Source organism: Sinocyclocheilus grahami, unplaced genomic scaffold (assembly GCF_001515645.1).
Source record: "Sinocyclocheilus grahami isolate Dianchi unplaced genomic scaffold, SAMN03320097.WGS_v1.1 scaffold201.1, whole genome shotgun sequence".
Taxonomy (NCBI): Eukaryota; Metazoa; Chordata; class Actinopteri; order Cypriniformes; family Cyprinidae; genus Sinocyclocheilus; species Sinocyclocheilus grahami.
Window position 1 is genome coordinate 315,324 of NW_015505380.1, and position 13,074 is coordinate 328,397.

The 13,074-nt window shown below is 32.5% G+C and overlaps 1 protein-coding gene across 1 annotated transcript in view; it reads left to right on the forward strand.

Moving 5' to 3' along the window:
- LOC107595376 (CUGBP Elav-like family member 6) overlaps positions 1-3,533 on the forward strand; it is a 25,798-nt gene extending 22,265 nt beyond the window's left edge. Inside the window, exon 7 of the mRNA XM_016285760.1 lies at positions 3,367-3,533. Coding sequence (XP_016141246.1) covers positions 3,367-3,494 — 128 coding nt within the window. The 3' untranslated portion in view covers positions 3,495-3,533. The remainder of the gene's footprint in view (positions 1-3,366) is intronic.
- The last annotated feature ends 9,541 nt before the right edge of the window (positions 3,534-13,074 follow it).

A 13,074-nucleotide genomic window follows, 5' to 3' on the forward strand; every position in this document is an offset into this window, starting at 1 on the left:
TTATCTGAACACGGACTCTCTGAAGCGCCGCTGATGTGCTTCAGTCATTGATTGTTTCGTGTACAGTCTGTCGCAGAGATGCAGATCATTCAAACTCTGTCCTGACGGGCCTCTCGAATGTGACCCTGGAGCACAAAATCAGTCATAAGGGTCACCTGAAAGCTGAATAAATAAGCTCTCCATTGATGTATGGTTTGTTAGGATAGGACAATATTTGGCTGAGATGCAACTATTAGAAAATCTGGAATCTGAGGGTGCAAAAAAATCTAAATATTGAGAAAATCATCTTTAAAGTTGTCCAAATGAAGTTCTTAGCAATGCATATTACTAACCAAAAATGAAGTTTTGATATATTTACGGTAGGACATTTACAGAATATCTTCATGGAATATGATCTTTACTTAATATCCTAATGATTTTTGGCATAAAAGAGAAATGTATAATTGTGACCCATACAATGTATTGTTGGCTATTGCTACAAATATCCCCCAGCGACTCAACACTGCTTTTGTGCTCCAGGGTCACATATATTCTTTCGGGACAGTCATTGAACGTGTGTGAACTTTCTAGCGCAATCAAATTCTTTTTTGTGCAACACTTTATTTTGAAGTTGCTCACAGCTGTCATCATGGGTTTTAAAGGGGATTTTTGAAGTAGTTAAGTAGTTTGTAATGATTGTTGTTTGCCCGGCGGAGTGACCTTCAAACTCAGTCGCGCTTTCAGTTTTATTTCTTTCTTATTATTTGAACTTATTTTATTTGTATGTTTATATTCATTTATTTTTACATGTAAAAAAAATAAAATAATAATATATAATAATATATATATATATAAACTGGAATCCATGGAATTGCTGGAAATTTATAGAATGCCATTTTTTAATTTTAATCAATTTATTTATGTAACTATATATATATAAGTGCCAGTATAATGTTACAAAAGATCAAATAAATGCTGTTCTTTTGAACTTTCTGTGAATCCTGAAAAATAAAATGCATCACAGTTTCCACTAAAATATTGTGCAGCACGACTGTTTTCAACCCTGATAATAATCAGAAATGTTTCTTGAGCAGCAGATCAGCATATTATACTGATTTCTGAAGATCATGTGACACTGAAGACTGGAGGAATGATGCTGAAAATACAGCTGCGCATCACAGAAGTACAGCACAGTTTAACAGAGATTCACACAGAAAACAACTATTTTAAATTGTAATAATATTTCACCATTTTTACTGTATTTTTAATCAACTAAATGCAGCCTTGGTGAGCAGAAAAGAGGAAAAAAAACATCTTACCTACTCTAAACGTTTGAACAGGTTGCAGTAATAGCTGATTAATGTCATAGAGTTCATTGGTCTATTTTTCCAGTAACAGACGAGCAAACAGACACAGAGCTGTGACTGTGGTTTGGTTTGGAGCTGTAATGTCTGTCATTGGCTCGTCTCCTCGTGTTTTCATCTGTTTGCCGTGACTGAGGTTTATGAGGAGCTCGTCTCTGTCTCGAATAATCAGAGCGATAAGAAGAGGACAGGAGCGAGATCCTGTAACATAAGACGCTCACTGTTTGTTCAGACAAGCATCTCTGACTTGCTCATACTGTGATTTATACAAGTATTAAACTTCAGCGTGTAACTCATCGAACACTGAATGAGAGTATGCTGTAAAAAATCTAAAGTTGAGAAAACTTAAACGTTTAAGGCAACCAGAACTCAAAAATCTGCTGAAGCTGGTTGCCTTAAACTTTCACGTTTTCTCAACTTTTGATTTAACTTTTGAATCGCAGGGTAAGAATGTTCATTTAGCTGTTTTTACTGATTTTTAAGATAAGATTTTTAATGTTTTTTAAAGAAGTCTCTTCTGCTCACCAAGCCTGCATTTATTTGATCTAAAGTACAGCAAAAACAGTACAATTTTGAAATATTTTTACTATTTAAAACAGCTGTTTTCTATGTGAATATCTGTTAAACTGTAATGTATTTCTGTGATGAGCAGCTGTATTTTCAGCATCATTCCTCCAGTCTTCAGTGTCACATGATCTTCAGAAATCAGTATAATATGCTGATCTGCTGCTCGAGAAACATTTCTGATTATTATTTCAAATAGAAAGCAGTTATATAAATAGTAAAAATGTTTCACAATATTACTGCTTTTGCTGTATTTTGTATCATATAAATGCAGGCTTGGTGAGCAGACGAGAATTCTTTAAAAAATATAAAAAAAATATTTGACTTGTAGTGTAAGTGATTTAACTGTGTGGTGAAGAACAGATCACTGAAACAAAATCACCTCGGGAAAATGTTTTTCTCCTTAACACTTTAGCAACTTTATAGCTGGTGCATTTTCGCAATTTCATTTTGTACTAGAATTGAATTTGAAGTCGCTCACAGTTGTTATAATGAGTTCTGAAGGTGTTGTGAAGTTCCTTTGTTTGTGATGATTGTTGTTTGCCCGGCGGAGTGACCTTCAAACTCAGCTACCATGACAATTCATTCATTCATTCATTTTCTTTTTTATTTGTTTCTTATGTATTTTCATTTTTAATATGTACAGTCTTTGTCATGCCATTATATCAAGGTTTCCCAAATTGGGGTTCATGAGGGAAGTTGATGGAAAGCTAATTTTTTATTTTAAGTAATTTGATTATATATAAAAATATTTATTTTAATTTTTTTATTTTATTTTTATTTTTTTGTGTAACCATCTTTGTAATGCCATCATATGAAGGCTTCCCAATTTGGGATTCAAGAGGAAACTACAGGAGGTTCATGACTTAATGGATGGCAAATTTTTATTTTAGTAATTCAATCATGAAAACGGTTTTTATTTATTTTATTTATTTTAATTTATTTTCTTGTATTTTATTTTTATTTTTATTTGTTTATTTATTTTATTTAATTATTAATTTATTTATTTATTTAATTTTATCTAATTTAATTTAATTTTATCTCAATTTAATTTAATTTTTTTATTATTATAATTATTATTATTTTTTTATTTTTTTCGTTGTCATGCCATTACATTAGGGTTTTTCCCAAACTGGGGTTTGTGAGGGAACTGCAGAGGGTTCTTAAGTTGAAGGACAGCTACTAAATCATAAAAGTTAAAACAAATACCTTTTTTGTTTTTTTAACTGACATCAGAGAACTGTGAACATGCGTACGTGTTGAGAAATTATTGAAGTGTTAACTTTACATTTCAAGGCAACTTCAAGTAAATATTTGAGCTCGAACGGAATCAGCTTTGTGAATGTGCATTACAGCACGGCTTTGTGCTACATTATTCTTCATTGCTCACACAGTTTTCTTCATGAATGTGGTTATTCGCAGCAGTTGTTGATGGCATTGTTCTGTGTTTGTCTCTCAGGATTCGTCAGCTTTGATAACCCCTCCAGCGCTCAGGCAGCCATTCAGGCCATGAACGGCTTTCAGATCGGCATGAAGAGGCTCAAAGTTCAGCTGAAGCGGCCCAAGGACGCCAACCGGCCGTACTGACCCTGAGCTGACCCTGAGCTGACCGCTGCCGCCTTCACTCACAGGTCAGAGAGCGTGTCTGTTTCTGTCTAATCTGCCTTCAGTTCTGTTCTGTGTGAAAGCTTCAGAGAATCCTGTGCATGACTCTCTGTCAGCAGTTAACTGTGTGCTTTAAAAGCTTTTAACCCATTTAATCCCACCACTCACAATAGTGACCGTAAAGAAGGTTCTCATTTATAAAGTTTTGAAAACCTTACTGACTGATGTTTTAGTGCACTTCCAGCAAATATGGAAAAAAATAAAGTGTCTCAATGAAATATGTGCAGTTTCACACGTTTAGTGCAAATTGTTACATGATCAAAGCATGAAGTATATTAACATAAAGATTTTTGGTCCACATTATCTTAAAGGTGTCTAGTATTAATATAAGAATATATCACATATATTCAGTTTTGTTGAGTGTGGTCACAGAATGAATAAAAATTGTGATAACGGTATACAATATAAATCCAATTGTAGTTGTTAGTGTAAAAATGCACTAAAATGTTGCAATGACAAAATATTGCACTAAATTAATATTTCAAATGTAACAAATAAGGTACAATATTGATGTTGTAGCAGCACTAATATAACAATTTTATGATGTTTGTTACAAGAAAGTAACAATTTTGAAACGCGTTGATGGGTATAAGGGTTTTTTATGCATAACATTAACCCTAGAATGTGATCAAACAGTTTAAAATAGCTGTTTATGACTGCAGAAATATGTTAATTCAGTACACACATTATCCCACCGACCATGACTGACCATAAAACAAAATCTTTTACACACTTTTCCAAAAAAAAACAATTATTATTGATTACTTAAAAGGGTTAGTAATGACACATCATTTGCATATTGTCATTGCATTAACTTTCATGAATTGATGATGAATTGCTAAAGTAAAGTGAACTTTAGCTGAAGAGAGATATGAATAGTTCTTGATTTTCTCACATTCATGTCATTACAGACTCGTATGACTTCTTTCTGAACAATATTCATACTGATCTTTTACATCCACATCTCTCAAGCTCTAACAAGGACATAAAAGCATTCAAAAAGTAGTTCATAAGACTCCAAATATTCCAAATATGTGATGTTCTTTCTCTGAATTTTGTCTTATTTTTCGGTACTAATGCCTATTAAGTCTTAAAATGTATCAAAATTAGGCGTGTTTATGCTTAAAACAATAATAATAATAATAATATAAAAATCTCTGGCTATGAGGTCAGAAAAATGTTGTCCATTTGAAAGAAGTAAATAATATATTTTTTCTTATCACTTAACTATATTGTGAAGAATTTACCAGAAAACAAAACTTCCTATCTTACGTCATTTTGCATGTCAAGTAAATGTATCTTGATGTGTTGCATTTATGCTTAGATATTTGTACTGGAAATAATACATAAATAAAAAAATATTGAGAAAGAACACTTTTTTTCAGTGCTGAAGTCTCTGTCTGAAAAACTGACCCAATTTTTCCTCCAATATTTAATTTAATTTTACTTTGCTTTACTTTACTTTTCCCTATTTATTTTATTTTATTTTTCCATGATTGTTTTACAATTTATTTTATTTTATTTTATTTAATTTTTCCATGATTGTTTTACAATTTATTTTATTTTATTATTGTTTTCCCCATAAATCTTTTTTTTATTTATTTTGTGTTTTTTTTATTGTTCCATTTTTCTTAATATTTTTTCATTATTTGTTCAATTTTTATTTTATTATTTCCTTTTACAATTTATTTTATTTTATTTTATTTTATTTTTCCATGATTGTTTTACAATTTATTTTATTTTATTTTATTTTATTTTTCCATGATTGTTTTACAATTTATTTTATTTTATTTTATTTTATTTTTCCATGATTGTTTTACAATTTATTTTATTTTATTTTATTTTATTTTTCCATGATTGTTTTACAATTTATTTTATTTTATTTTATTTTATTTTTCCATGATTGTTTTACAATTTATTTTATTTTATTATTGTTTTCCCATAAATCTTTTTTTATTTATTTTGTGTTTTTTTTATTGTTCCATTTTTCTTAATATTTTTTCATTATTTGTTCAATTTTTATTTTATTATTTCCTTTTTTTTAATATAGTCTTTGTCATGCCATTATATCAGTTTTTTCCCCAAATGGACTCAAATGTTCCCCTCCAGTGCATCTCTCACGTCTCATTTATGCTCGTTTTACTCAAACTTTGCTGTGTTGCATTCAGGCGTTGCATGCATAAAACATCTCTTTTTGTGCTCCTTTGAAGATGTGAAGTCATCCGGGTTTGGAGGGACATGAGGGAGAATGTGACGCACAAGAACTCACGTCTTCCTCGCTGTGTGTTTGTCTTAAACTCATGACGTCCTACAGTACTAATGTGCATGTTTGTCTTAATGTTTTGTATATCTGTCCTGATTTATCCGCTGAATCTAAATTCCTAAAGCCATCTTCCTGTGAAGCTGACGAGACGAATGGCGTGATTCTTGTGTTTCTGTCAGGGCTCAGGTAGCTCAGGACGGGTATGTTTGTCTGCATCAGGGACGCACTCGTGTAAGTCCAAACCCTGCTTGTTTCAGTGGACCTGGTCTCTTTGGGTAACCGTAACCGGGTGATTTTGAAGCCTTGTGAACTTTAACCCCTTTATCGCCGTCGTGCCGTGAGCTGTTGTGCTCTTCCTCGTTGAATGTGGTGGATATTTCTCTCTCTTTCTCTCTGTTTGTTCTGGTGTGTATTGTTTGATCGCGTTGCTTCAGTCAGTGTTGCACCGTCTCTAACGGTGAAAGAAAGTATTGTTTATGAATCGAGCGAAGGCTTTTGTCATATGGCTTCATCAGGAGATCTTCTCTGAAATTCATTGTAAAAACTAGTGTTTTTGAGTTGTTTTGAATTTGTTTTTTGCCATATATCTACACATTCTTAAATCAAGCAAAATAAGTCATTTTCCAATAAAACATTCTCTAAATTATGCGAGTTTATACTTATTTTATGATTATTATTTTATTTTTCATTATTCTATTTCCTTTTTTTTCATCTGTATTTAACTTTTTTTTTTCATTATTTTTATCCATTATTATTTTTCAATTTTTTTCTATTTAATTTTGTTTTATTATTTTTGTAATTTTTCCAATTTATTTTCAATTTATTATTTTTTTAGTTATTTAATTTTTATTGACCAATTTTTCATTTGAGAAATAATTGACTGATTTTTTTCTTCTTGTTTTAAGCTTAAACTCACTTAATTTTGATGCATTTTTGATGCTTACAAAAATGCAAAATGTACAAATAACAAAAATACGAAGTAAGAAAATGTTTTGCAGTGCAGTTTTGCTTGTAGATTCATCCCTGTATATTACCACACACACACACACACACACACACACACACACACACACACACACCAGCCTGCTGCCATTTTTGGTTTTCGTGCCTACACTGGTATCGCGTGTTCTGCGCTCTGGACGAGTATCCAGGAATATCTACATGCATCATTCCTTAGAAAATAGGGACCAAAGGACTACACGCTTTTTAAAAGATATAAATATATATATATATTTAAAAAATCTAAAACTCTTACCTTGTAGCTGCAAGTATAACGATCACTAACGTTAACAGTAGAAGAACATAAATCTGGCGGCCCGTGTGACGACGACAAAACGTTTGCTCTGGTAGCTGTTTCTTGCACCGACGTAGATTAGAAATGTAGAATATAGGAGTAGAGTTGATCATTTTTCATGTTTTGTATTTATTTTTATTAGCGAAGATAATACTTGAACTTGTACAGAAGTAAGGAAGATGTATAGTAAACTTTCCGGCCGCTGGATCGTATCGTTCATCGTGTCGCGCTCTTTCTCCATTCCACCGGTCAACGGAAAGACGAGCGGAGCGCATCCCAGAAGCCTTTGTGTTCGTGTGACAATCCACAGTAAACGGACAGACGATCGGACGTGGCTTTTTGTACTCGGAGAGAAAGATTCAGACGCTCGTCTCTGAACTTCAGACTTTAATGAGATGAAACGGAGGAGGACGAGGAGGTCGATAGCTACTGAAACTGCCAGATGAACCACAAACGGAAACGCTGAGGTTTTGGATTGATTCGTGATCTCGCTGCACATCTATCAGACGTGATCTGTGCTGGAATCCAGTGTAAATCTAAATGAACTGATCATATCGCTCACACTCACACAATCTGCTTGGTACACTGCAAAAAATGATTTTTGTCTTGTTTTCTTTACAAAATTGTGTAATCCTTTTGCTTAAAACAAGCAAAAACATCTGCCAATGGGGTAAGAAAAATTATCTTAATTCAAAGGCTAAACAAGATTATTTTTCTTGCCCCATTGGGAGATGTTTTTGCTCGTTTTAAGCAAAAACTAACAATTTTAATTTTTTTTATTTTCAGAAAACAAGACATAATATCTCAAGTCAGTTTACTTGTAAAGTAAATGCATCTTAATTCAAGAATTCTTAGTATTTTTGTCTTGTTTTCTAGTATAAATATCTAAGCAAGAAAATCATTTTTTGCAGTGTAACACTTTACTTGAAGCCTTTATGTATAATGCATTAATTATATAGATACGTATGTTATAAAATGATGTTCTTCCTTAGTATTTCTGTCTTGTTTTCTAGTATAAATATCTAAACATTCTTGAATCAGGATGCATTTACTTGACAAGTAAGATGACGTCTTGTTTTCTGAAAATATTATCCATATTTTGTTAGTTTTTGCTTAAAACAAGCACAAATATCTAGCAATGAGGTAAAAGAAAATATTGTTTAGCCTTTGAATTAAGATTATTTTTCTTACCCCATTGGCAGATATTTTTACTTGTTTTAAGCAAACACTAACAAAAGTTTTTCAGAAAACAAGACATAATATTTTAAGTCATTTTACTTGTCAAGTAAATGCATCCTGATTCAAGAATTTGTAGATATTTATAGAAAACAAGAGAAAAATACTAAGGAAGAAAATCTTTTTTATTTATTTTTTTGCAGTGTATATATTTTCATAAATAGCAATGCATTACAATATTTACAGATTGCTTGTTGAATCTGAATCAAACAGTTGTTTGTCATGTTGCAATGTGTTGTAATATCTAAAGGAGTAACAAAAAATATTTAATAATGTAAAAAAAATTTCAACTTAAAAACTTAAGTTCAGTTGCTGCCTTACATTCTTTTTAGGTATAATCACCTTGGTTGTACAAATAATTTCAACTTAAATTACATGAATTTCATATAACCTATTTTAAAAAATTTAATTTTGAACATTTGAAATTTGAAATGTGAAATTTTGATTTGGAAGTTATTTTGATGAGTTAAAGTAATGTAAAAACATAAATTGCCAAGACTTATGGATCATATCACTTTTACGAGATAATACTATGCTTTATAAGGTACATTACAAGCCATAATTAATGCATTAAAATACTTTTAGAATGCATTATAAAGGCTTCAGGTAAAGTGTTACAAATATATTTACTTAGTCAACATGAAACCTTCATTTGAAAACCCATTTACTTCTGTTTTGAAAAAGTAAAGCGGAAATTCATTTTATCCGCAAAGAATTGATTCTCTATGAAAACAGGAGGCCTTGACGGCTAAAAGAAGTAAAGTCGTTTCATTGAAAATGAGTCCAGAAACATGTATTAATACAATAAAAAGGGTGGATTTCATGTTGGCTTTAAAGGAGAAATCTGAGTTTATTTAGATTGGATTGCATGCCTCTCAATCTGTCAGATCATACAGCATTATATATCTGTTCTGGATGAGCTTAATCTTCAAATCTGGAGCAGAAATAATTGATAAAACTATTAAAACACAAGCCTGACATGGCTAGCTCACTTCACGATGAAGCTCAACAATTTCCCTACATTTAGAAATACGGCATCCGTTTCAGATGTTTTTGTGCTGTTTTCATTTCGTGACCAGGCCTTAAAAACAAGTATTCGCCTCAAGATCTGACCACCGGAGATCCATTGCCATCTTTGTAACAGATGTTCCTCTTCTGTGTGTACAGTAGATATTCAGAAATCAGAAATAGTGAGCGTCTCTCAACGGGCAGGTCTTTATCTGGTCATCGACTGCGTGCGAATCTGGGTCTCAAAGACCGAACCTGACCTCTAAACCTTCATGCCAGCATACGAGACGTTTCTCCTTTAAAAAGACGCTCCCTCCAGGATCCCAAAGGACCAAAACCATGCAATTCTGCCATGCAAGGCTTCCCAAAACAAAGTTATTGGGTTCATCTTTTTCACGTTTGCTTGGTTGGTAGATGCACCGGGGACCTGATTATAGCACTTAACACCTGGAAAAGTCAGATTTTCATGATATGTCACTTTTAAGTTTTTCTGACCCCATTGGCAGAATTTTTTTTCTTGTTTTAAGCAAAAACTAACAACATTTTGATCATTTAAAAAATGATTTTGCTTCTGAAGTTAATGTATCTTAATTTAAGAATGTTTAGATATTTATAATATAAAGCAAAACAAAAATACTAATTAAGAAAATCATTTTAGTACAAGATATTCATGTTTTTGCCGTGAATGTAGGTGTGAAGAACACAAAATGAGCTCCAGTTCGTCGTGTTTCTGTCTCTTTGTCCATTCATTTGCATTCAAGCTCGTCTCTATTCACAGTCGGATCCGTGTTGCTGTGAAGTTCGTTAAGCGGCCGTTCGTGATTCGTTAAGAGCCACAGGAGTGAAGAGCGGATGCCCTCGGGCTCGGCTCTCCCCGAAAATAGCTGTGATTGTCAAGAGAAGGAAGTCAAATGTAATTGACTACAAGTCAAGAAATAATGAAAGGAAGCATTTTAGACAGGGAAAAAAATGAATGCACCTCGTTTAATCGTTTTTTTTTTTTTGTGTGGATGGGATGAGATGTCGCTTAATAGCAAGCGGAAACGAGATGTAGAGACCATTGGAAACACATGCAGGCGCAAAACCTGAAAGGCCACAGATCTTTTTTAACTCTCAGGGCATCAGACTCAATGATGTCATGGTCTGTGGATCCTCTTGGGCACCTGACGTGTCGACCGAGCCTTTGAGACGCGACAGAAACTGCTTCATCACGGCGCTAAACGCATCCGAGCATGTTTTGATCTTCCTGCGGAAGCCTAGAGGAAGACAAAAGCAGCCAGAAAATGTGCAATCATGTCTGAAAAAGCTACGATTCAATGCAAAGCAAAGCAAAGCAAAAAAGGCAATTGTTTTTCTTATTCTGTCGTGTTTTAAAAACAAGATAGCTAGCGAACACTAGAGACTTCGCTTCGTTAGCTTAGCTTCGTCCAGCGTGTTGTTAATATAATCGGAATAGATCGTAGCACAGGGTGAAGGGGCGGGGCTAGGGTGGTGGGGGGCGGGGTTTGGGTAACTTTTGACTTTGCTCCCTGGTCATTTTGACTGATTTTTCTGTATTTACTCCAGGCTCAGTACTGAGTGAATCTAGTTCGTTTTTACGCTTTTCTACCCTTCTGTGAGTTCCGTTGACATTTACATGAGCATATTCAGAGATTATGGATGTGTGACATAACCACGAAATAATCAGAAAGTGAATTTACTAAAGAATATGAAGCCTATTTTTAGGATTATGGCGAATATTTTGCGTTATTTTCGTGACAATTTAATGCATTTATTTCCCAAATTCTCATAACTGCAATGCAAAAGCTCTGATTCTCAAACCGTGATGTGAAAACAATAATTATATATTATTGAAATCATGTATTTTTGACATCATGCTAAAACTTGAGTGAAAATCATATGATTTCGGACTTAATACCTCATGTTTCCTGTATTATTATCTGTACCCGATTAGCATAAACTATTATTTATTGTTCATAAAAAGTTTTTATTTTTTTCGGATAGGAATATTTGTGTGCTGCCATATATTTTATGAATGATTACATTCAGTCATTTTATTGCGACATCAATACAGACAATAGAACAAGAGGGGAAAAAGACAATTAATATATTCATTGAGTTTCAGAGACAAAAGCTATAGAAGTATTTATGAGTAGTACTGTAGAAAAAAATATTACTTGTCTTTAAAGCACTAATATTACAATGATTTTATATTCACGTTGGCAAATGCTTGTTTTTTTTTCTTTGATTTATTTTTTTTACGTTAAAGTAAAAAAAAAGTTTCTGAATCGTCAGTGTCACTGGGTTTTGATTGGAATGCCATGTGATGACATCACTTCCTCTCTAGAACGTTATAAGATTTTAAGAGTGTTGTAATGTGAACGTAAGCACCATTTCTACAGCTGTATACATTAGAGAATGATGTTTGAGACTCATGATTTACTTCATTTACTTCACTGTTCTTGATTCTGTAAACACCTGCTGGTTTCTAAAGATTTGTTTCTTCTTTTGGAATTTTTTTTTAATACCGGATATTTACCTTGAAACTGTATTCTCATTATTGTATGTCCTATTTTTTGATTATTTGTTTTGCACATATTCACCGTTTATTTAAATGAACTGTGAGGAGGTTTTTGAATATGCTGGGCCTCTGGCAATGAATGAAGCTTCAAAATATCTCTAGATATGGAAGAATGTTTCTGTCACGGAATAAAAAAAAATTTAATTGTGACTTTTTATCTCACATTTCAGACTTTTTTCTCACAATTCAGAGTTCTGTGCAGTTCTGAAATAAGTCAGAATTATGAGACATAAACTGACAATTACAAGACAAAAGTCAGAATAATGAGATATAAACTCATAATAATAAGGGACAATGCCAGAATGATGAGATATAAACTCACAATTACAGGACAAAAAGTAAAAATGATGAGATATAAACACAATTACAAGGAAAACATCAGAATGATGAGATATAAACTCACAATTACAGGGAAAAAGTCAGAATGATGAGATATAAACTCACAATTACAGGACAAAAAGTAAAAATGATGAGATATAAACTCACAATTACAGGCAAAAAGCCAGAATGATGAGATATAAACACAATTACAGGACAAAAAGTCAGAATGATGAGATATAAACTCACAATTACAGGACAAAAAAGTCAGCATGATGAGATATAAACACAATTACAGGGAAAAAGCCAGAATGATGAGATATAAACACAATTACAGGCAAAAAGCCAGAATGATGAGATAGATATAAATACGAACTTATGAGACAAAAGTCAGAATTACAGTTACATTACATTTACATTTAGTAATTTAGCAGACGCTTACAATTGATGACAATAGAAGCAATCAAAACCAACAAAAGAGCAATAATATGCAAGTGCTGTGACAAGTCTCGATTAGCCTAACACAGTACATGTAGCAAGGGCTTTTTATTATTATTGAGATATAAACTTTATAAGAAAAAAGTCTGAATTATGAGAAAATTACGAGACAAAATTAAAATTATGAGATATAAACACAATTATGAGAAAAAGGTCAGAATTATGAGATATAAATACGAACTTATGAGACAAAAGTCAGAATTACAGTTACATTACATTTACATTTAGTAATTTAGCAGACGCTTACAATTGATGACAATAGAAGCAATCAAAACCAACAAAAGAGCAATAATATGCAAGTGCT